The sequence below is a fragment of the Dipodomys merriami genome, unplaced genomic scaffold, assembly GCF_024711535.1.
Source record: "Dipodomys merriami isolate MVZ:Mamm:240054 unplaced genomic scaffold, mDipMer1.0.p SCAF_8, whole genome shotgun sequence".
Classification (NCBI taxonomy): Eukaryota; Metazoa; Chordata; class Mammalia; order Rodentia; family Heteromyidae; genus Dipodomys; species Dipodomys merriami.
This window is the reverse complement of record NW_027206401.1, coordinates 25,714,938-25,740,453: the sequence shown is the minus strand read 5'-3', so window position 1 is coordinate 25,740,453 and position 25,516 is coordinate 25,714,938. Positions and strand designations below refer to the sequence as shown.

Below are 25,516 nucleotides of genomic sequence, written 5' to 3'. Positions count from 1 at the left end.
CAGCTCATGTTCAAAGCTTTCTGTCAAACTATTACTTTAGAAATGCATTAACAAATAGATCCAGTGTTATACAAACCGTTCTGGGAGGAAGTTCAAAAGTCAGGTTTTAAAATGTCCTATGTCGATTGTGGTGCATGGAAAGGTTTGCATTCTATTGTGATAAGGACCTGAAGACACAGACTTTAGAATTGAGAAAAACAGGGCTGACTTATATTCACACCTTTAGAAGAAGATGGCACAGGGGAAGCATTCCTCATCAGTCATATAATGGCTCACCTGGCCATCCAACATTTTCCTCCCACCCTGCATCCATCACACAACCAGATACACAGGCTTTAGATGCCTTCACACGTAAGTTCCACCTGCTGCCAAATCTTAAACAATAGTCCTATTTGGTACCTAACCAAAGCTATACTTTATTTTAAGTTGACCATTTAAAAAATTCTTTTTGCTTCTACTACATAACCCATGCATTAGGAATATAAAAAATTCATTTGTTGCTATAAAAAAAACCCCAAATTGAATGTTATAAAATATATTTATCTATATTCCTGTTTCACTTAATAGAAACCTGAACTGAATTTTCCGATATAGGTAAGCACACATGTAATATCAGCAAATCCATGATGAAAAAGGTATTAACACTTTATCAAAGCCTGGTGGGTGAATGTGTAGTTGGTTGAGCTTTTTTGCTATTCTAGTGTTCGTTCATTGGCTTCGGTAGTGAAGGTGGGAGAAAGTAAGGATGAAAGGAGGTAGGATTTCCATTCTCCCCCAATATAGGCAGCATATAAATGAGAGGAGCATAGGACTGTGATAGAAGAGAAATACTCATGCAAACATGTATTGAGGATTTCAGCTCCTGTGTTGGTCCAAACTGACATCGCCAGGAGCTTTGTGGTCACTTTTTTAGTTAATTATCACAAGATCAACAGGGAGTTCCTATCACAATCCACTCTTACAAATGAAGGATTGAGACTTAAGGAGTTTATAAAAAAAAAAATGAGTGTGTGTCCTTAGTATCTCCAAGCAAGAAGAAATGGCCTGTGTAGGATAAAGCAAATTCTTATTTAATAAATGTACTACAAGGGGCTGGGAAGTTGGCTCAGTGGTAGAGAGAGCGCTTGCCTTGCATGCCTGAGGCCCTGGGTTCGATTCCTCAGCACCACCTAAGCAAAAAGAAAAAAGCCGGAAGTGGCACTGTGGCTCAAGTGGTAGGGCACCTAGCCTTGAGCTGAAGAGCTGAGGGACAGCACTCAGGCCCAGAGTTCAGGCCCCATGACCGGACCAAAAACAAAAACAAAACATAAATGTACTACAAGCAGAAAATAGGCAAAGGGTAATAATCACAAAACTAGAGATTTCCATAAGAAGATGCCAACTAGTACTTCATCCTATATCTCTAAATATTAAAGTTGATATGCACTGTGTAACTTCATAGTCATATCTTTATACTGTCACTAAATAGAGGGAGAGAATAAAAGAAGTTGATCTTCACTTGAGACCTAGACATAGATGTTGTGTAAATTGATGGTGCCTAGTCTGGAAGAGCCATTCATGTCTGAAGTCAGTCAAATCGCCAAAAAAATAATGTTCTAAGAGGGAATGGACTAAAGAGGGGCTGATATCTACAAGTCAAGCCAGGGAGCCCCAGGGGACACCCGTTAATGAATAAAGCCCTGAGAAATTCCAGTTCACCCAGGCCTCAATCCTGAAAGATTCTACTGCCTTAGGGCTTAATAGGCCACATACTGCATCTTCCTCTCAGGATGCAGGGACTCCCAGATGTGGAGAATGGCTAGAGACTGGCCTCAGAGGACAGATGCCCCAGCCTCAGAATTCTAGTTCTACTACATATAAGCAATATGTTTCCTTGCAAACATCACTTTTCTTACCAGTAAAACAGAAGGAATAATGGTCCTTAGGTAAAGACCTAAAGACCTCTAAGTGTTACTACAAAGAAATGTATGTTGATATGCCAAAAGCCAAGCTATTGCAATAGCTTCTTTCCTATTTCAACACTATCTGTTATCGGTAGAGAATCTTCTCTTCCCTCCATTGATCACCCCCTTTGTCGGAGCTGGGGGGAAAGGGAGGCAAGGGAAAAGACACTTTGACTTTCAAATAAGGTCTATATCCCTTCCAACACCTAGCAGAGGGTATTCAATAAATAGAAGCCTACTAAATACTTCAAGTACTATATTAAAAACTGAAGATGCTTTGCCAGACAACTTCATTGAAGACCCTGCCCCCTGCCTGCTCCTACCACTGAGGTTAAATGAGGAGATTCAATTCAGGGAAAGATCGTAATAGAGTATTTATACACTGAGATGCCAGTGCCCTAGATCTCTTTTCCCTTTTTAAAAATTTAGTTTATTTCAGTGAGTAGAGATGGAGGGAGGAGGTGTGCATTAAAATCTGACCTTAAACCCAATGCCCTCATTTAAGATCTGTAAATTTCAAGAAATGACATATCAGAAAGCACATATACTATAGAGACAGTCATGTCAGTGGCTTCTGAAGGTCCAGTCCGCCATCTAGAAGGTCTTGGTTGTCCTTAAGAAGGACAATTTGTTCTCTTTCTGTGATCTCAGAGCTTGAAGGACAGCTTGTTGTTGCTCATTATCTATTTCATAGGAAAAAAAATGTATCTTGTCCTGGTTTTAATCTCTCTGTAGCCTAATCAGTAATTTTTCTACAAATAGTAATTAACCTCCAATCAACATATTGTGGAAAGACTATGGACTGATCTCATTTACCAAGTCTATTCCAGACACAATGAAGGAATAATTGGACTTCCTGCTAGAAATAGGCTTGGGCTAGGGGTGTGGCTCACGTGAGAGAGCGCCTACCTGGCAAGCACAAGACCCTGAGATCAAACCCAAGTACTGCCAAAACAAAAAAAGAAAGAAAAAGGAAGAAACAGGCTCAACGTGAACACTAACTACCTCCAACAGACTAAATTCATTCATTCCAACAGTCTCATTGTCAGGTTTGATCTTCTGTCCAGCTGGAAAGAAGTTTTATGCATTTCATACCACCCGGTAGGTTTTGTTATCCCTCCCCATACACAAAAAAGGACAGCAAGTGAGTTATCCCCCAGAATAATTAAGACAAAACAGGCCTCTACCTTTCTTGGCTGAGAAACCTGGCAAGTACATCACTGGCTTTTAGTTCTTCAGTTAGCTGTATTGCCATGGAAACTTTCGAAAGATGGGGAGCTTGCACTCGAATCACTCCCTGAGGAACGTCAGCCTGCAAAGCAATAATGACACTGGAACAAAGCTGGCAGCAGCTGGAACATGTAACTCTGTACAATGCATTATATGGTAAGTGTGCTTAACTACGACACATTTTACTTCACTGCATAAAAACCTTAACTACTGTATAATGTAATTTGCTAAATTACATCAAACCTCAAATATCCTCTTAATGGTGAGGGGGAACTTTATAATGCCTGTGCTGTAATGCTTAATTATTTTTAAAGATGTAAAGAATGACAGCAATAACCATTACTGCCATATTAAGTGCTGATTTCTGAGTATTATCTACTGGAGGGTGCTTCTTCATGTTCTAATTTATGAAACTGAATCAGAAAGGAGTCACTCTGTGTGCAATTGCTATGTCTGCATTTGAAAAATTCTGTACATTCACAAAATTCCTCCGAATTTCAGTCCCTGTGTGTAAAAATAATTTTTTAGAAAAACCAACTTTATTTTTCTACATATTTGTCTTGTTCTACTCCCCATTTTGTTAAGGAGCTCATGCTTTTTACTATTTACACTGAACCCAAGATGACCAATTCTAAGTCCTTTGCCCCTGGCTATGAAGAACATTTTATGACTTTGAAGAGATCAATGAAACAAGTTTAAGGTTTGTAATATCAAAATGTCAGCTATAGCATTCGAAATAATAAGCTTAATTAATTCCTAAATGATTCTGCTAAGATAAATACTAATTTATTATTTATAACCAGATGTCTTAAACAGACTTTAGAACAGCATGCAGAAATTATGTTTAAAGATAATTCTTTAAGTATTACAAACATCCCATTTAATTCAATCAAAATTTACAAGCATCTTATGAGTACTAGACACAAGTGTTTTATTTTACAATATTATTTTCCTTTGTATTTACTGAACATAACCTTGACTTGCTTTCATTCTCAAATCACAGATAGGACAGAGTTGTCATGAATTTAATTTTTAAATTCAGAAAATAGTAGTATGTTTTAAGACTCAGGCAGCAGGGCTAGAGGAGTCACTTAAATGGTAGAGTGCTCGCTTAGCAAGCAAAAGCCCTGAGTCCAATCCCCAGTAGCACCAAATAACAATAAATTGAATATTACCACAGGCAGCATAAAACCATGGGTGTACCTGAAAGATTTATCAGGAGAGATTTCATGTGGGAAGAACAAAGTAAACAAGTAACATTGAAGAAGAATGTTGAGGGAGCAGGAAATTCAGCCCTCCAAATCCAATCCATGCTCAGACCATTGGTTCTCACATTATCACTTCATCTAGCCTGGACCAATAATTTGGTCTTTCCAGACTTCTACCAGGCCATACAAGTTGACCTGGTTTCCTTAGCCTTATTTACTGACCTTGAAATCAACCTTGACCCTGGAATGCAAGCTTAATTTACCTTGCTCCTTGATGCTTACATATTCCATTTGTAATGTACTGGCAAATGAGCTCTTTATTGCATGAGACTGGGGCATTTCCTGTGGGAATGCTATTCTTTTTCCTCTCTGAACAGTTATTAGTGGTGTAATACAACTCAGGGAGATGACATGAACCTCTCCTGTGGGGATGACCTCTAGCTTAGTTCCTTACTGTGGTCAATCTACCTGCTGGCTGGGCCTCAGATAGCTGTTTCCTTCATAGGAAGTGGAAAAGAATAACGTAGTACTGATAACTCTAATCTCACAGTGGAATGTAATAGCAATACTTGAAGCCCTAAGACGGGTCACAATCCCTCACTCACCTTGTGTGCTCAGTAATGACAACAAATATAGTCATTTTGAATTAGCCTAATCTATTACTAGAATAGTGTTTCACATTATAAACTGAATGGCAGGTTAGGATTTGCAGATTGCCTACACATTTTCTGCTATGTTAAAGTAAGAAATACCAGTTGATTTATAGTGGCAAATACTCTTACATGTACAGTTGTTTAATGACAGTATAAAAAAAAATCATTCCTATCGACATCTCTAAGTCTGCTCTAGAACATCAGGAAAACAGCCAAGTCTGTCATTTCTTTTACTATAAAATCAACCATAAATGTGTATAAAACTGAAATAGAGAAATAGATAGCAAGGATATGATGGTCTTAGGCTCTCATCCTTTTCCTTTACTATTCCTTGGGGGAAATTTGGACTATGTAGATATGAAACAGTCAAAATTTTCTATGAACACCCTTGCTCCCCTATCTTATCCCTTCTAGAGTACTCTTGGTCCATAGCTCAAAGTTTGACTCAAATATCACAGAATTTTTCCCTTCTAGGATCTTCCATGCAACACTCTACTCCATCTCCTTTTGAACAAAGATGCTGGAATAAGCCACCTGTTACCTAGTGGCGTGCCACAAAATGAGTTATATCTGTAGCTACCCATCAATGTTAATTGATTACATGAAATCACCCAACCATATTTTGCACTGAAACTGGATCACTTATGGTAAACTTTCTATAGAGCCAAAGAAAGTATACCAATATGAATCTTTATTGATTTAACAACTACAAAAAAAGTCTTAGGCACAATGTGTTAAACAAATAAGCTAACTTGTTTCTATCACTGGGCATTTCTTCCTCCTCCAGCCCCCTGGATAAAAAAAAGTAAGGAAAGTTTCTACAAGAGGTAATCGAGCCACTGACTCCCGCTGGGAACAAGAAGAAAAGCCAAGGTTTCTAATGCTAGCAGGTACATATGTAAGGCTGTAGCTTTCTCTTTGCCTCTGAGGCATTTCAGGAAGAGCTGGTGGTCTCTAGTAACATGACCACAGGACTCTACAGGGACCAAGACTTTGGAGAGATCATCCAGGCTTCCTCACAAAACCCAGCACTGATTGTAACACGGTATGAGGACTTTTGGTATTGTCCATAGGTTATTAATGTCTGCGGAATGAAACATCCCCGCATCCATTTCTCTCCACCAGCCGGGGACCAGCTTAGATTCCGTTTAACTCTTCCCAAACTACAGACTATAAAAGTGTTGAGTGGGTATACTGATGCTTTTAAAAGCTTTTTATTAGGCAGCCAATGGCACATGACATCCTCTCAGGCTAACTATTGACATTCTCTGACAACTAAAGGAATTTGTAGTTAAGTGGTAAGTGAGTGTGTGTAGTTTATATCTAAATTAGAAACAAGCCTCGGCCTGTTTAATGCATCCCACCCAAATTCTCCCAACAAACAATACGGGGAGCGGGTGTGTGATTCAATCTGGATCTATCATGCCTTTTAAACCTTCAGTGGACTAATGAGTTTCTCTGGTAGACATGGAGATCTTAAAAGTTGTTTTTGGAAAGTTTTTGCTGAGTATATTGACAAAGGAGGCCAAGTGATATTTACATGAAAATGATAAACACTAAGTGATGCCAACGTGCTTATTGAAATGGTATATGACAACCCCTATTGAGCTCCAGAATCGGGCTGTGTCAAATCGGAACACTATTAGTATACTAATTACGCTGAGCTGCCAAGCTTGGAAAAGACACAACATGTCTGATCATTAAGCCAAAGAGTCTGTGCTTAACGTGAGCCACAATAATAGCTAAGTCTATGCACCATTTAACCTTTCTAACCTTCATCTTTCTTGTTTCTTGGCTGAACAACTGTGTGTGACACTGTCCTATTTTTTTTGGGGGGGGAGTCATGAAAAGATGGGGGATGTGCCTATGGACTAAAATTACGTGATATACACTAGAATTGGAGAAGAGAATTTGACTAGCATGCTGTTAAAGTTCAGTGAACAAATTTCCACAATTTAAAATGTTTTCCAAGCTGGATGTCTAGGATCCACATCTGTAATCTTAGGTACTGAGGAGACAGAGATGATCTAAGGATCTAGGTTCAAAATCGGCTGAAGCAAAAAAGTCTGGAGATTCTGGTGTCTAATTAACCCACAAAAGCCAGAACTAAAGGCTTGTGTTCAAGTGGTAAGAGTGCCAGTTTGTGAGCAAATAAAGTTGGGTGAGAGCTCTAGGCCCTGAGTTCAAGCCCAGGACAGGAAGCAAAGACTATGGGAATATAGAAAATAATTTCATGTAGTCCTCATGTGGTTGACATATTAAACTAAGGTACACTTTTCTTTAAAATCTAGTTTTATTTTTTACTTGATTAAATACAGTGATTTCTGTATTTTTCATGAGGGATAATTACTGAATTCCTTGTGCTTTTGCACTCTAATAATTTAGTATAAGACCTTTAGAAGAGACATTAATTTCTTTTTTTCACTAAAAGCTCATTTAAATGTAAAGCTGACATTTTTTTTATTCCTATCACAAACCCTTACCTTTAAAAGGGCAAATTGGAAATATAGCTCTCTGAAAAAGAAGCTAAGATAGAATATATACTTTAGAAAATTAAGGACATTTTAGCAAGGTATCTTAAGCTAAAATGACATCATTGTCCTAATCTGAACTGACAATAAAGGGAGATGTGATATAGTGTGTATTCTGCTATAGCGAGCTATACAGATGTTCTGGTTATAACTGGCTTTTGTGATCCAAATGCTTAAAACTTTTATCCAACTTACAGGTTCAGAGTCAAGTGTCTTAAATAACTTCCATCGTTAATAAACATTTTATTGCAGTGAAATAAGTTCTGAAAACTTTTCCTTTTTTAATATATTTTATGCACTATTAAAAAATCACAGTGTCATAAAAACAAGATTTTGTGCTTGATATTATTATTTGGTTTCCACTGGTGACTTCAAGTTAATCTAGGGAATGTTCCCAGACCTAAAGCGGACATCTGAAACAATATCTGAGACAATACTCTGTAGTGAAAGCTGCTAAACAAAACCAGACCTGGAATTCCAAGTGGAATGGTGATTATATGCTCACAAAAGCCCAGGGTCTGCTGCACTCAGCCTGGTCCAAGATCCTCTGGTGCAGCAACAGACATTTTTGTAACTTTTAGTCCATTGCAGAAACTCTAAACCTAGAGTTCCTCTACTGTAAATTAACAGAAGTTGACTATATGAAATGATTATCAATGCAGTAACTGCATGTTTTTGTTGCTTTGGTTTGTGGTATGTGTGTGTTGGGGAGCAGGGGGTATGCTCACATACGCATGCACTCACATACCAGTCCGGAGTCTTGAACTCAGAGCCAAGCACTAACCCGTAGCTTTTTTGCTCAAGGCTCCAGCCTACCACTTGAGCCACAGTTCCACTTCCAGCATTTTGGTGTTTAATTGGAGATTAATATCATGGACTTTTCTGACCAGACTGCCTTTGAATTGTCATACTCAGATCTCAGCCTCCTGAGGAGCTAGGATTACAGTCATGAGCCACAAGTGTACAGCAAGTCTCTAAATGGTTTGTGTTTGTTGCTTCAACCAATGACCTCAAGAGTAGTGAGCCACATGGCTCATTTCACACTCACACACATTCCCATCTACCCCTCAGTTTCCTCAGGTAGATAAGTGCTGCTGAGAAAGGAAAGATCATGCAAATCAAAATCTCCATTAGATTTCTGAGCCTTCAAGATTCAGCAACTGATAACTAAAGGGTCATCAAAGCAGCCCATGCATCCTGATTAAATGAATGCAATCTGAGATAATTATGGGTAAATTGTCTGATTTTCTTACAAACACTAAAGGGAGAAAAAGAATTGTGTGAGAATCAGGGTGAATGAAACTAGACCAGGACAATGTATATGATTGTTAGTGATATATAGCTTCATATGCTGTTGCTTCTGCTTCATCGTTTCATAAAAGAAACAGATGCCTAGAGTGATAAAGTAACTTGTCACACTCACTCAGGGCAATGCTCCTGCTGGATCCTCAAGTACATGATGTCCAGTCATTTGGAAGATGAGGGTATATGTGAGAGACCAACCCAAAATGTCAAAGCTACCAGAAAATTGTTATTCTTAGCAGTCCCCAATTGGTTCCTCCTACTATAATTAATAGACAAGACTTATTAGTATTTAAGAATATTCTCATTTGTACCAAATAATTAATATGCTGTAGTTATTCAAAAACATTTTGTCTTATTAGGTAAATTGAGTGTGCTTTACAACCTGGTTCAAGTTATTAATTTATCCAGTCAAGCATATCTTAATAACATGACCATCCGATTATGTATAGCAAGCATACTAAGCATTTTTTAAAAATATTATCCTGCATGATCTACAATCTCTTGTCATTCACTCTGTAATCCCTGGCTGGGAGTGTCTCCAACAGCAGTCACCAACAATGCTTCAGGAACAATCACAACTTAAGATCTGTTGACCTTTATCCAATGTAAAGCTTTGCCTCTCTGCAGTGTTTTTGGAACTAATTCAACTCTTGATCCAAGATAATACAGATTCTTCAACTTTCACTTCCTTCCTTATAATAGCATTTTTTAAAAAATCCTCTTCAGTGGCCACCTTCTTAAATATTTGCATTTCTCCCAAAGATCTATCTTTGCCTTTTTACTTTCTTACTGCACATATCCACCTTAAGTAATTTTTGTTTTTTTAAATCTTTGTGGTCTCAATGACAATCTCTAGACTAATCCTAAAGGCTCACCTCCAGACCTGCTGTGCTTTCTGAACTTTATGCCCATGAGACAATGTCAAGAACTGACCTATTCCAAGTCTGTTTCTTTGGTTTGGTGCTCTCTCTTGATGATAAAGTTATCCATGCTAAATTCAGTGAGTCCTTTTATATTCTATCTTCTACTTTTTTCATATCTAATCCACATCAACATCTTTATATCAACATCTTTATATCCTAAACTTCTACCCATCTCAACTGGGTATTATCTATAGTTTAGGATTATTTTAAAAGTCCTATCTAAATATTTTTAAAATAGCAGTAATCCAAGTTTACTGGTATCACCAACACAAGTAGTTCATCACTTTGCTATAGATCCTTCTCAGTTCTTCTATATTCCATGGAGAAATAGGGGATAATGATCAATAATTTATGGACTTAAAGACCATGTAGCTAGTTTGAATTCCAGCCCCATTTCCTTTCTAGAGAACTCTGATTGCTGATCCCCATGTTACTCATCTGAAAAATCAAGACTATATACTCCAACTAGACTCCCACAAATATAATCCACAATGTTTAATATCATGCCTGACCTCTGGTAGGCAATCAAAAAAGCATAGTTATTATCCCTCACACATATCACGTTTCACTGATAGCTTGTTTTTCTCACAGAGAAACATATAAATATCTTTAAAGGTCCATCAAGGTACATTTTTTTTTCCGGTTGTGAGACTTGAACTCTGGGCCTGGGCTCTGTCCCTCAGCTCTTCAGCTCAAGGTTAGCACCCTACCACTTGAGCCAAGGCACTACTTCCATCTTTTTCTGCTTATGTGGTGCTGAGGAATCAAAGCCAGGGCCTCATGCATGCAAGTCAAGCACTCTACCACTGAGCCACCTTCCCAGCCCCTACATTTCACTATATAAACATGCCCTAACATATTTACTCAGCTACCTCTAATCTTCTGGACTATTTCTAACTTAAGCCAGTATAAAAGAGAATGGCAATCAAAGAATAAGAAACAGTCCAATAAGAAACAGTTTTCAGGCCTTTACCTTATGCCATAGAGTGTTTTCTGAATGAAATCTACCAGTTTATATGTTCTCATCAAAATACTCCAGAATCACCTTCCAAACCTCCTACCCCTCCAATCTTCCTTTCACCTACCATGACAGTGGTTACCTTAGAGTATGAATACCATCTTGTAACGCCTGAGACCACAATCTTTCAGTTCCCTGTGGTATGCCGAATCAAAACCTCCCTCTCCACTGAGCCCCAATCACACTTCCCATTGGCCTTAATTATGTGCCCTCTCTGGACAGTCAGTATGACCTGATTTTCCCTCCAAACATCTTAAGACATCCTCATGTAGACATACAATAGACATCACAATGGGGTCCAAAATAGAAATCATGATCTCTCCTATCAGTTGCATCTTTCCAATTTTTTAGACGAAAACAAGACAAAATTTTTCACCTCTTTCTTTTAAACTCATATCACATCCAACAAGAAACCCCAATGAGTTTCACTGCAAATAAATATTCAGAATGCAACAACTTCTCCGCTTTCGATGATGGTACCTTTGTCAGAGCCATCATTATTTTTCACCTTGGTTATAAAAACCTCCTAAATCGATTCTCTATTCCTATCTTGACTGCCCTATTGTTGCTTGGAATTACAGAGCTTGAGGGATTATTTTTTAACATGTTATAGGTCCTTCTTGCTTTGCTCAAAACCCTGGGTAAATCCAGATTCCTAATAATGTTCTCCAAGGCCCTGTGTGACCTGGTCCACTTCCCTTCTGACCACACTTCCTACTGCAGCCCCCTACTGCCTCCAGTCCACTCACATACACTGCTGAGCCCTCCTCCTGTCCAACTACACCAATCAAGTTCTGCCCTAGGCTTTTGTAAAATGCTTCCCACCGAAGTGTGGCTGTGGCTCAAGCTCGCCATGAACTGAAGAGCTCAAGGACAGTGCCCAGGCCCAGAGTTCAAACCCCACAACTACCACCACCAACACTAACAACAACAACAACACTAACAACAACAACAACAAAGCCAGGCCCCTGTGGCTCATGCCTATAATCCCAGCTACTCAGGAGGCTGAGATCTGAAGATCGTCGTTCAAAGCCAGACTGGACAGGAAAGTCCATGAGACTTTTTTTTGCTTGAGCCACAGCGCCACTTCCGGTTTACTAGTGGTTTATTGGACATGAGTCACTGTGGCTCAAGTGGTAGAGTGCTAACTTTGAGCTTAAGAGCTGAGGGACAGCACTCAGGCCCAGAGTTCAGGCCCCATGACTAACAAAAAAATAATAGTAATAATAATAAAAATAAAAATAATAAAAACTCTTCCCACTGCCTGGAAAAAGCTTCCAAGAGGCACATACTCGACCTCTGTAGAGTACTCAACAGTTTGCTTCTCAAACTACTGCAAGAGGATTCATCCTTTTCTGTTTTTTTCACATTTTTAAAGCATCCATCACATACTAACATACCATATAATATATATATATATATATATTGTATATAATATGTAGAGTCTGTGTGTGTGTGTGTGTGTGTGTGTGTGTGTGTGTGTGTGTGTGTGTGTGTGTGTGTGTGTGTATGTGATGGGACTTGAACTCAGGGTACTCAGGGTATTGTCCCAGGCTTTTTTGCTCAAGTTTAGTACTCTACCACTTTGAGCCACAACTCAATTTCTGGTTTTCTGGTAGTTAATTGGAGATAAGAATCTCATGGACTTTCCTGCCAGAGGTTGACTTTGAACCAAGATCCTCAGATCTTAGCCTCCTGAGTAGCTAGGATTGCAAGTGTGAGTACCCAGCCTGTAATATATTTTCAATAATAGAGTTTACGCTCCATGGCAGTGGTGGTCTTTACCTATTTTGTTCAATAGTAAGTGTGAAGAACAGTATCTAATACACAGGAGGTACACATCAAGTAACTTTTACAATTAATCAAATTTCATAAAAAGGAAAACCAAAAGTCAGGAAGGTGACATTACAGCTAATCTGTGAAAAAAGCAAAACCTGTGTTTTAAATTAGAGGTCTTAAAATGGTAATGTAAATAAATGATATAGAGATAATTCTCAGTTCAACGCATATGTAATTTGCTCAAAGTTCAAGCTAAAAACAAAACAAAATAAAACAATCCACTTCAACTTAATGCTCCCTTTCTGTAAATAGTAAAATTTTTAAACATCCCATTTCCAGAAACTAATCTTTCAATTTATGAGGGATTTCTTAGTACAAAGGTAGAACACAAATATTTTCTTAAATAGATATGACACCTATATCTTAGCATCTCAGAGACTTATAACATGGCAAGAGTATGATTTGAGGTCAAAAGTCAATATGAATAAGCAGGGTTGGAAAATGAAAGGTATCATCATCTTTATATAACAAAGTATTATAAACAATAATCATATTTTGAAAATTCTTTCTGTCCTTATAACATCAAATATGTTTTCTCAAATAAAGACAAAATTTACCTATGTTACATTTTATATGTTTTTGTTTTATTTTGGGCAATGGTAGGGTTTAAACCAAAGAATCTGAGGCTTGACTTTCTTGCTATGGCAGATGCTCTATCACTTAAGCCGTACTTCCAGCCTAAGTTTTTGCTAGTTATTTGGAGAGAGAGTTTCATGGACTTTTCTACCCAGGATGGCTTTTAACTGGGATCCATCAGATCACAGTCTCCTCAATGGATAGCATTACAGATGTGAGCCACCAGCACCCAACTTCATATACTTCTTTTATTTAAGGAAACTGAAAATTGATTTAAAAACTTCACAATACCAATAAAGTATTCCTTTTCAAAGAGAGCTATACATTTCAGAGGGGGGGAAAAAAGTACAGCATTAACTGGCTCTCCATGTCTGTGAAAAGCAGAAAAATCAGACAAAGGCTGACAACTGCCTTCTCCCATTATTCCACAAGATGTCAGCCTGTAACCGAGCAACCTCAGCAGTGTGGCGAGGGTGCATTCACTTAAGTAGAACAATAGAAACCCTTTCATTTCTTCATCTTATGTGAGAACTTTGATAGCATAATTCACAATTATATCTCTGTGCACATTTCAATCGGGCCAAATCAGTTCTTACTATAATCTTCAGATATTCTATAAATGCTGATGAATAGATATTTCTTCTTGACAGGTTTAAATTCTCTTCTTTTACAACATCATTCTAAAAATGCTTCTGGTTAAACTGAGAATGTTCTAGTACTTATTGAGATCTAGGAATGACCCTCAGCTAATAAAACCATTAGCTGAGCTAGATCTCCCCAAGAGGACAGGTGGGTGGTTCATGTGAGGATTTTTCACTCAGTGTAAGATTAGACAGTAAGCACAGACTGTATGCATTTGCACACACATGTGCATAGATATATGCATGTGTGTATGCGCAAATGTGTTTGTGCATATATACACTTGTGTGAGAATGTGCACTGTGTGTAGTTAGTAGGTCATTCTTGTCTTGTTACAACCTTTTGGTTCCCATTAACAAACTACATGCTAAGTTACCAACACCTGATCTAGCATTAACCTGTCCATTAGTGGTAGAGGCGCAGTTATTGTTATTGATGTCTTTAACTTACAGATCGTACAGAACCACAAGATATGATAGAAAGCTGCATTATAGACACAAGACTGAAAGGACAATGGATACATATCTTTGAAAGGACAATGGATACATATCTTCAAGACTTACATCATTTGTACTCTTATCTGGTTTTTCATGTTTTTCTCGGTCATAAGCCATTTTCTTTAGCAATTTCTTCATGGCTTTCCTTTCCTTTCTCTGGTTTTCAGTGTTTTGCTTCCTTACTTGGTTTACAATAAACTTGGGAATCTATGAAGAAAAGAAATTAAGTTTGAGGATTCATAAAAGGACATGGTATCATTTTAATCTACCTAAATCATTCTCTTTATTTCAAGAAGAATAAAGGTTCTTTGATAAGACTATGTCATTTTAACACATACCTTTCATTGTTAAAAAAATAAAATTTTAAAAAAGCATCATGGCTCTACTCATGTAGAAGATGTAAACTCATTTAGAAGATGTAATTGAGTGCCTATTGTGTAAGGTTTCAAAAGGGATTTTGTGAAATTCAAGGATATAGTGGCCTCTTCCAATACCTTATATATAAAGATTGGAGACTCTCTGAAAGACCAACCATAAAGGCCATTATCTCATAGCCTTGTCTCTTTAGCAGCCACTTTTCCACAGTCCAACAGCTAACAAACAGTCCTCTGATCACCAGCTCAACTCAGCTGTCAGAAGATAAAGAAAAACTCACCAACCAACAAGAGCTAAAGGTTATCCACAATTCTCCAGGAAAGATGTATCCTTGGAAATCACAATAACAACAAGATATTTAAGTCGAGAACTGGCAGCTACTCAAGAGGCTGAAATGACCATTTGAAACCAGCCCTAGACACTAAAGGCTATGAGACTCCTATTTACAATTAATTAGCAAAATGACAGAAATGGAGTCTCAAGTGGTAGAGGACCAGCCATTAGCAAAAAAAAAAAAAAAAAAAGCCAAGCATGAGTGAGAGATCCTGATTTTAAGCCCCAGTACTAGCACAATAGCAAAAAGTTAATCAGCTGTGACTCTGTGACTCATGCTTGTAATCCTAGCTACTCAGGAAGCTGAGATCTTTGGATCTTGATTCAAAGGCAGCCCAGAAAAGATTCTATGAGACTCCTATCTCAAACAACCACTTAAAAACTGGAAGTGGAACTGTGGCTCAAAGTGGTAGAGTACTAGCCTTGAGCAAAAGAGCTCAGAGACAGCACCCAGTTCCTAAATTCAAGCCCCATGAGCAACAAAAAACAAGTTATTAATTATAACCAGGAAATAATTATCATGAAGAAGACTAATTAAAAGCTTTAGTAATTATTATATGTATTTTTAGTATTGGCAATTACCTATTTCAGTTGCCTTAACAAAGAACCTAAAAAAAAAGACTTCAGATTCTAGGTATCATAACTTTTTAAGAAATTAGTAACTGGAGGAAGGTTCCCTAAGAGATATAAGTATTTGCTATTATACTTTTGCTTGGCTGGAGATGTAGCTTCGTAGTGGAGCACATACATTCAGTTCTAGGTTTAATCCCCACCATTGGAGGAAAAAAATCCTCTGCATAATTTTACATGGAATTTTTTTGTTCACTTTTTGTAAATGCCTATGCTTGTCTCTATAAATCTTACAAATTTCACTGGAAGATGAGATGTTAATCAAAGAATCCTCTCATTCATTACTATTTTCTGATTATTTGTCAAAACTAAAGCTCAAAAATAAGGGTAAAGTGGAAAACTATGTTCAAGAGAGAAAGGTGTATATATTTCTGTAGATAAGAAGATCTTTTGCCAGGCATCGGTGGTTTATGCTTATGATCCTAGCTACTCAGGAGTCTAAGATCTAAGAATCTTGGTTCTAGCCAGACAGGGAGAAAAGTCTGTGAGACTCTTAATCTCCAATTAACTACAAAAAAGCCAGAAGTGGGGCTGAAGGTAAAGTGGTATGGTTCTAGCCTTGAGCAAAAAAAAAAATGAGTCAAGCAGAAAAGGTCAGATAAGGTGATGTTAGGGAAATGAACCCTAAGATATGTATTCAAATGTTTTTTTCTTTCATGCAATTGTTTCTAACACATTTATAAGATTATTTCTTTGTTGCTTTGTATGTAGCTCCCCCACAGTATAACCCCTGCTTTCACTGTATTTGATGTCGGTATAATTTGTGGAGGGGAAGGGGAAAAACAAGTCAAAACAAGGATACAGGTGGACCCAATGCAACAATGAGATGTACAAGTCATTATGTCGAAAACGAACTTTACAACTTTGGTGGGGGGGAAGATTGGGGGGGGCGGGCAGAGGGGAGGATTGAAAGGGATGGGAAGGGGAAACAAAGGAGGAGGCTATAATGCTTGATAAGAAATGTACTCATTATATTGCCCATGTAATTGTAACCCCTCTGTACAGTATTTTCACAATAAAAAATAAATAAAAATTAAATTAAATTTTTAAAAAAAGCTCAGGGACATCACGGAGGCCCTGTGTTTAAGCTCTAGGACCAGCATGCAGGCACGTATACATACGCATACACACACATACACACACACACACACACAGATATACACAAAGTCTATAAACAACAACTGTAAATGATCTAAAGCAAAGACAGCATAACTTTGATAACGACATAAGGCTTGAACACTGAGAAAGAGAAAAATGGGCAGACGTAACTAAATAAGGAATACTTCTTATACTTTTCTTTTACATTATTTCACGATGTTAAAATAGGAATCCACAAGGCCCCCTCCTTACCTATGTGCTAAAATACCTTTAATATTTCCAATGTAATTTTACAAAGGTGATAACAAAAATGTGTTGTTTTTAACAGCATGAAAAGAAAAAGCTCATTACTTTTTATACCAGCTTAATAAAATGATGTTTAAACCCACTAAATATAATTATGCTGGGAAATTATACGGTCTCTAATTCAAGTATACACACACACACACACAAGTACTTACTGTCCATAGAAGTTTCTGATACTTAATAAGTAAGAGCATGATGTTTGCTGTCCCAGCTGCCTTTGCTAATTCTTGCTGCTCATTGGTCTTCAAACCCAGCTGACACATGAAGAGATTCGGCGCCATGACCATTGCAACATTCAGGACAGTCATTTTATTTTCCCCTTTATTATCTATGACTCTTTGGAGAAATTCAAGCAGGGCCTAAAACAGAAATGACACCATATATGGAGATGAGAGGTTAATAAAAAAAAATCAAAGGTAAGATTTTTATTGATTGAAAAAGGCAGCATGCAGAACCACAGTTAGCTAGCCATGTCCAACAAACCTTATCATCCAAGCTTCTGCATTTGGTCCAACACTCTAGATGCTATTCGGGACCATGGCCCTGGGCAATGTGGCAGAGAAGGCACCCTCTGAATGAGAGGGAAAAAGGATGAATGGAGAAGTAAATTTCCTAACCCCACAGAAGCCAGGAACAGTGACAAGTGGTTTTATGTACCATCCATGTGTTTCTGGAAATGCTGAAATGTCTACAAGTTTTTTTGTTTGTATTTCTAAGGCAATATCTTTGAATAGGCTCACTCATCTTTCACAGTATGACAATCAATCGCTGGTAATGTGGAACCTAAACAGAATGAAGATAGTAATAGGAAGGGAAACATTGACACACACCAAAGAATTGTGAGGTTTTCTTTGTTGTTTTGTTGTTTGTTTTTGTCAGTCCTGCAAGGCTTAAACTCAGCATCTCAGAAGTTGTGCTCAAGGCTAGCCACAGCTCCACTTTTTTGAAGGTTAATTGACTATAAGGATCTCCTGGACTTTGCTACCCAGGTTGGCTTTAAACCATGATCCTCAGATCTCAGCCTCCTGGGATCTCACAGGCATGAGGCCCAAGGAGGGTTCCTCCCACCCTGGCCCCCAACAAACAATGGAAGGAAGGAATGCAAGGGAGCTTTCCACCAGAACAGGCTGGGCTATGAGTATCTTGATGTTCCCCACTTCCTCCTGCCATGTAGACACTGTCCTCTGAGTTAACTCTGCAAAGCCATTGGAAGTCTGGGTCTCCCTTGTCTGACTTCTGATGAGGCTTAAAGCTTCAAGTTCCTTTGCTATTTCACTTCATTTTGACTAGGTGTTTAATGTTCTGTATGGGTAAGGGAGTACCAGTGTGTAAGATACATTTTAGCTATCATCTTACTTAACCCTTTCTGGGGTCAGATGTTGTAATCACTCTCATTTTGTAGATAAGGAAACTATGTTTTAGGGAATATGAAGTAATTCACTGGCGGTCCCTCAACTAAAAACTAATGGTAACAAAGGAATTTAATCACAGAGAAGGATTGTTGGATGCGGTTAGGGTTCTGAACTCACTACAAAATAAATCAAAGGATCAGGCTTTCTTATTTGCTGCAGAATCCACATCTGAAAAATCCAAATGTGCTACACTAAAGATGGAAAACAAAATTAAGTTAATTAATTAAATTTTTTAAAAATTTTCACAAGATTTAAGAGGTTAAGATCCTCTACATGCTAGCAAGTTGATTTTGCCTGAAATGTAGCTGCCTTGCAGAAATTAGAAACAGACTAGACCTAATCTAGATACCTAACAATAAGATTTATGTATCTAACTTGTGATACAGTGCTTAGAAAGTAAAATTGTAATCCAAGGATAATGTTGTATGGAAACAATACAGTTCTTCAATGAAGACCAAAGATTAATTGAAGTTTGGGAAAACATATTTAATTTTTGTTCCACAGAGACTAGAATAGTTGTTCAGGGACCAGCGTCTCTCTTTCTTCATGAGCATAAATTATAGTGCATATGCTGTAAGATATTCAAAATGTTACTATAAGAAGCCGGGCGCTGATGGCTCACGCCTGTAATCCTAGCTACTCAGGAGGCTGAGATCTGAGGATCGCGGTTCAAAGCCAGCCCAGGCAGGAGAGACCGTGAGACTCCTATCTCCAATAAACCACCAGAAAACCGGAAGTGGCGCTGTAGCTCAAGTGGTAGAGCGCTTGCCTTGAGCTGAAGAGCTGAGGGACAGCGCTCAGGCCCAGAGTTCAAGCCCCACGACCGACAAAAAAAAAAAAAAAAATGTTACTATAAGAATACTAGAGAGAGAAGGGAGGAGAGAGACAAAGGGAAAAAAGAGGTGAATGAGAAAGATATGAGATTAATAAAATGTTGCCCTAGACCATGCTAGGACAACGATAGTATTTTTGTCTAAACAGTAAGAACTTCACATTTTCAATAAGTTACATATATATGCATATATATATATATATATATATACATATATATATATATAATGATAAACCTACTTTTACAGGAAGCATTCCCTAACCTCCGTATGCTTGTTCAGTTACTCATTACTTTACTCCTAATCTTAAGTAAGTCTTATATCTCTATTTTTTAGGAGTTGTTTGTTTGTTTGCTTATAAAACAAGAATATTTGAGGAACAATTGTGCATGATCCAGGGAAGCTGAATATCAACATTCATTCCTTTTGCTTAGCTCTTCAAGAAATTTTCATGAGATATAAAAGAAAAAAAATTTGAGATATAACAACTAGTGGTTTTTTTTTCCCCTTGACATGAAATTTCTTTCCATGAGACTTAATTTTAGATAAAAGAAACTCAGAGTGTTAAAGAGGCAAGGGGCCCAGCCTACATTTATCTAAAAGTAAATTTAAAGTAGTGACAAAATTTAAGGCCAATAATTCTTTCTAAATCATATATTGAATGCTCCCTTTTTTTCTTTTTCATTAAGATTTTTTTAATTAGCACACATCAGTGATATAACTGAGGTTTCACTGTGACATTGCCCACCATACCATATCTCTCTCTCCTACTCTCAGAATTTCAACTAGTTTCATGTTCTGTTTTCATATATGCATATAAAGTACTTCAAATATTCATTTACCCTCTCCATTCATCCTCCTCAAAAATAAAACACTGGTATCATATTTTTTAATGTATATTAATTACACCAAGGAGTTTCACCATGGAATTTTGTGTGTGTATACTTTATATCTTAATCAGAATAATTCCCTCTATTGATACTCTTCCCATCCCATATTGAATAGCTTTCAGTGACATTCATAGGCCTTCTTCATACACAGACATAATCGATTTCAACATTATCCATCGTCTATCATTCGCCCCCTGACCCCTGTAGGTACAATGATATGTGTATGTATGTTTGTGTACATATATACATGATTGCATGTGTTTAAAATCTATACCCTACAAATGAGTGAAAGCATGCCATAGTTGGCTGGTTGAACTTGGCTGACCTTAACATGATGATCTTTTATAAAAATTTATTATTGAGCCCTTTACCATCTCTCTATAAATGCTTCTGTTTTAATCTTGCATTTATGAGACCAGGTCTCATCTCCTCATGTTTCACAAAGGAGCTTCTAACTTACCACTCTCCTGCCTCCATTTTTGAATGTTGTGGTTATGCATGTACACTTTGATGCCTGGCTTAACCTATTGCTAATAAGAAAAAGACATGTAATCAGAGCCTCTGATAGTACATACAAAAAAATGGTACTAAATTATTTGAATATTAGAGTAAATCATTTCAAAATAATGCTGCAAATCAGAAGCTCAAGCCTATAGAGAAAGAACTAGAATTTAATTGATCTGTCTTTAGGTGAATAAACATTTCGAACTACCATGATAATTTATTTTAAATCCATCACTTAATGTTACCTGTACTGTAACAATGTTAGGTAAGAGAGAGATACATTTTACAATTTTATTTATCACCTTCTTAATAACATGTTTTTATTAAATATCATTTAGAAAATATGGGGGGGGGGAAGAAAGTAGAAAACACTAAAGAGTAACCCACATGTCCATGAACCAACGAACCATAATGAACCACCTTGTTAGAAGAAATATTATAATGAAGATTTTAAAACAGCCTAGTAATATTAATAACACAGTCAGCCTAATAAATAAGTGAACAAAGAGTATCCCTCACCAGCTGTACTTTATTATTTTTTATTATTTTTTTTGTCGGACGTGGGGCTGTCCCTCAGCTCTTCAGCTCAAGGCTAGTGCTCTACTGCTTGAGCCACAGCACCCCTTCCGGTTTTCTGGTAGTTAATTGGTGATAAGAGTCTCAAGGACTTTCCTGACTGGACTGGCTTTGAACCATGACCCTCAGATCTCAGCCTCCTTAGTAGATAGGATTATAGGCCGGAGCCACCGGCAATCAGCTACCAGCTGTGCTTTAAAATAGGCCTTTCCATTTTAGACTTCTGTTAATGTTTGCAAACTAAACATCACATTGCTTTTGCCATAAATAGTGAAAACATTAGTGTGCTTTGTTCTAAGGATAGTTAAGGTGAATGAACTGTCTGACCTTCAGTGTGTCTCTGTTCACGTCGGGCAGGAGGATGATAAGGAGGTTCAGAGCCTGGAGTTGCTGCTTCTTGGAGGAAAGATCTGCAGATAGATTAGAAAATCTGAACTCTTTACAGAACATTTTACTTTTATTTTCCATTTTTCATGAAAAGTGACTTAGTGTAAACATGACAGTGAAATGTAAGACACAAGGACTGAGCAGCAAGGCTTGTTGAGACTGTTAGTTGGAGATTGGTAGAAGCAGCTGCTAGGAGCTTCCTCTCTCTCAGAATGCTCACTTCCAACTGAGATCATATGACGAGCAGCCTTATGTTTGCCGACATACAACAGTGCTCCGGAAAGCATTTCAACTTCTGTGTGATGATTCCCCCATGAAAAGTACCAGAAGATTGGACCTTTGATGACATGGTCTGAGGGTACAGCTTTAACTGTGAAGTTTGTTTCTTTTCATGGAGAGTGAACAAAATTACAAAGAAAGAGTCCATTGATGCCAACAGGAATGTGAACACTATGTGAACACAGGCCTGGAACACAATCCATGTTCAGTAAATGTTGGTGGAATGAATTAGAAACCAAATAGCAATGAAAAGGTCTAAAAGGTCCATTATTATCAGTTGCAGTCTCATTTTCAGAGTTTCTTATCCCCTTTAAGTAATACTAATGGACATTTAAAATCATGTCTGCATTTCTTTGTAATGATACACTTGGCTCAGTGGTAAGTGTATGTAAAATAATGCACTTTATCCATTAAATGTGTGGTATATGTGCATACACACATATGTGCATGTGTGTGTGTACGTGTGTGTGTGTGTGTGTGTGTGTGTGTGTGTGTGCACGGGTACATGTGTGCATGCATGCTAGTACTGGGGCTTGAACTCAGGGCCTGTCCCTTAACATTTTCATTCAGGGCTAGCACTCTGCTACTTGAGCCATAGATCCATTTCTGGCTTCTCGGTGATTCATTAGATAAAGGAGTCTTAGAAACTCTCCTGCCCAGGATGCACTTTGAAACATGATCCTCTTATTTCAGCTTCCTGTGTAGCTAACATTATAAACTTGAACCATAGGTGACTGACCCATCAAGAACATTTTAAACAGAAAATATTTTCTTCTATTTAAGAAAAAAATATGTTTAAAAACTACGCAGTATTTTTCGTGTCTCTCATGAATTTTGAGCAAAAGAGTTACAATATGAGATAAACCAGGAAATCATCTCAATATTTCAATCCTTAGAACAGCCTGGAGTACAGTGACTAGCACAGGAGATCAGTTTGATTACTGATAGTAATCTCAAGGGTCCTAGTTTGGAAGCAAAAGATATATCTTTACAGACATGGCATCAGTTCTTTCATGATAGCTTCTAGAAATAAATGGGATATTGTGCTAGGATATAAACCTTTTAAGAGCTCTATTTCTTGGAAAAGAAATCAAGATCTATTATATAGACCTGAATTAGTGGTACTCCCTTCATGTGGCAGCAAAATGCCTTGCCCCAATTCCAACAACACACTTGCACACAACTATTTCAGGATCTTGTTTTTCAGTACATGCTCATAGCCTCTACTATATTTCCTTGTGCCTTTTTGATAACTGTTAATCCACAGCATCTCCAGTAAGTGTTGCTTTTTAACACTTGGCAAGAAAAACATGATCAGAGATGTGATGTGACTCATCCTATTAGGAGAAAAATATAAAGTTCTAACTCCAAAATACATGGAACTGCTTAAATGCCATGCAATTAATCTCTACCTGAAGAGAACATTCAGTGATTGATTCCAACAATGTATACTTATGAAAGCAAGGGAAACAACACTTGGGGAGGAAACAACCCTTGGTATCCATGAGTCAACATGTCTATCCAAATGCATCTCCCCTGCCCTGTAATGTCAAATGTCATTGAGACAATTATGGATGGCCCCAGCACAGGGAATGCTGCAAGACGAATGGCACTTACTCTGCACAGCCTGAAAGGCCTTGAGGTATTCTACGCTGAGCAGGGGCTGGGGTAGCTCCCGGATGAAGAGCTTCAACAGACTGGCTGCATCGTGCTGCTTGACATTCTCCCAATTAAAAGTCCCTTCATAGAACTTTGCTTCTAGTTCTTGGCAAAGATTCTAAACAACACAAAGAAGGAAGAGGGGGAGGGGAAAAAAAAAACAATTATCAGTACGTACGTTTTTGGCTTTGCTGAGTGTGATATGGTTTCCACTTTACAAGAATTTTACTGTGTAAAGATAACAAAAAAAAAAAAAAAACCCAAAGTCAATTCTTCTGTGACGTGGAAAACTGGCAGTCCCTCAACCCCAGTGGTACTAAACCAAGGAGAAATTGTCCTGAAGGGCGAATTCTTTTCAATTCATTCAACAAATTTTAATTAGTTGAGATTTAATTAAAAGATTGCTCAAAATAGTTTTCCAGCATGGCAGTGGTACCTCACACCTGTAATTTTAGCTACTCTGGAGGCTGAGATCTGAGGGCAGGAAAGCTAGGCTGGGCAGGAAAGTCCAAGAGACTCATGTTCCTAATTAACCAGCAGAACGCCAGGAGTGGAGTGAAGGCTTGAGTGGTAAAGCACCAGCCTTAAGCAATTAAAAAACAACAACCAAAACAACAACTTAGGGACAATGCCCAGACCCTGACACACATGAAAATAGTTTTTCCAATTGGGGGAGCTTAGCTAGATAAATGCAGTTACTCATTCTATCAAAATACGTCACACACAAAAGGAAAACTACCATTTTGGCCAGAGTTATGGCTCCACTCATATAGTAATCCCTTTCTAGCTAGCTTAATATCCAGGGTTTAAAGCCCATGTCTTCCCACAAAAAAAAATACACCAAATCAACAAATGATATGTAAAAGTATACTACAAAACAAAATGCACAAGCAATCTTTGGATCTAAAACAGAAATGATCTCTGAGTAGGGACCGCTAAGAAATGGAAATCAACTCCTACAGCAAATGAGAGATATTTAATGCATGGTCATGGTACTGCCAGCTCAAGACAAGAGTACCTTGCTCAGTTACCTCGATAGTTTGACAAAATATGCCAACTAAACTATTACAAATAAATCAATTTGCTGTCATAATTACTATTTCCTGTATACTTTTTGTTTACTGTGTCATAAATCCTAGCAAGTAAGAAATCCTCACGTTTCCATTACTTCTTTTTACTCTTTGGAACCATTTTCACAAAAGATGTGTGTGTGTGTGTGTGTGTGTGTGTGTGTGTGTGTGTGTGTGTGTGTGTGTGTGTGTGTGTGTGTGTGTGTGTGTGTGTGTGTGTGTGTGTGTGTGTGTGTGTGTGTGTGTGTGTGTGTGTGTGTGTGTGTGTGTGTGTGATTTTTCTCGTTTTTCTTCTTTTTGGTATGGCCCTGGGGATAGAACACAAGGTGTCACACATGCCAGGAAAGGATTCCGGAGTGAAGCTACATTCTCAGCCCTTGTTTTTCTTATCACATTTTCTTTTTCCCAACCGAAGTCCAACTCTAATTATTTCTTATAATTGGTGAGATTTATGTAGGCATCACTAGAAATGGGATGTGGTAGAAAGAGATGGGAGCAGAGAGGGAGACTGAGAGCAAAGAAAAGATGGGCTAAGGGAAAAAGAACTATAGGAGAAAAGTGAAGAGAGAAAGAATGAGGGAGGAAAAGAAAGGCAGCATAGGGAGATGGATGTGCAGAAAAGGGAGGGAAGAGAAGAGTACAGAAAAAATTGAAGGGATAAGCAAGAAAACAGCCAAAATTTTGCTCATTTAACTTATTTACGATGGACCAGCTGGTGCATTCTCTGGTCTATGACAACAGGATGTGTTGAACAGTTGACCTGCTGAATCCATTAATTGGCCTTCTTAGAAATTACGTTTATTTG

At 37.9% G+C, this 25,516-nt stretch overlaps 1 protein-coding gene across 5 annotated transcripts in view; it reads right to left on the bottom strand.

Annotated features, from left to right (window-relative positions):
* Positions 1 to 25,516, bottom strand: part of Arhgap18 (Rho GTPase activating protein 18) — a 186,261-nt gene that overhangs the window by 3,199 nt on the left and 157,546 nt on the right. For all 5 annotated transcript variants that reach the window (XM_070010774.1, XM_070010773.1, XM_070010772.1 and 2 more), the window contains exons 9-13: positions 23,600 to 23,759; positions 21,644 to 21,726; positions 17,260 to 17,463; positions 14,429 to 14,569; positions 3,131 to 3,255 (exon numbers count right to left, since the gene is read on the bottom strand). In XM_070010774.1, coding sequence (XP_069866875.1) covers positions 3,131 to 3,255; positions 14,429 to 14,569; positions 17,260 to 17,463; positions 21,644 to 21,726; positions 23,600 to 23,759 — 713 coding nt within the window. The remainder of the gene's footprint in view (positions 1 to 3,130; positions 3,256 to 14,428; positions 14,570 to 17,259; positions 17,464 to 21,643; positions 21,727 to 23,599; positions 23,760 to 25,516) is intronic.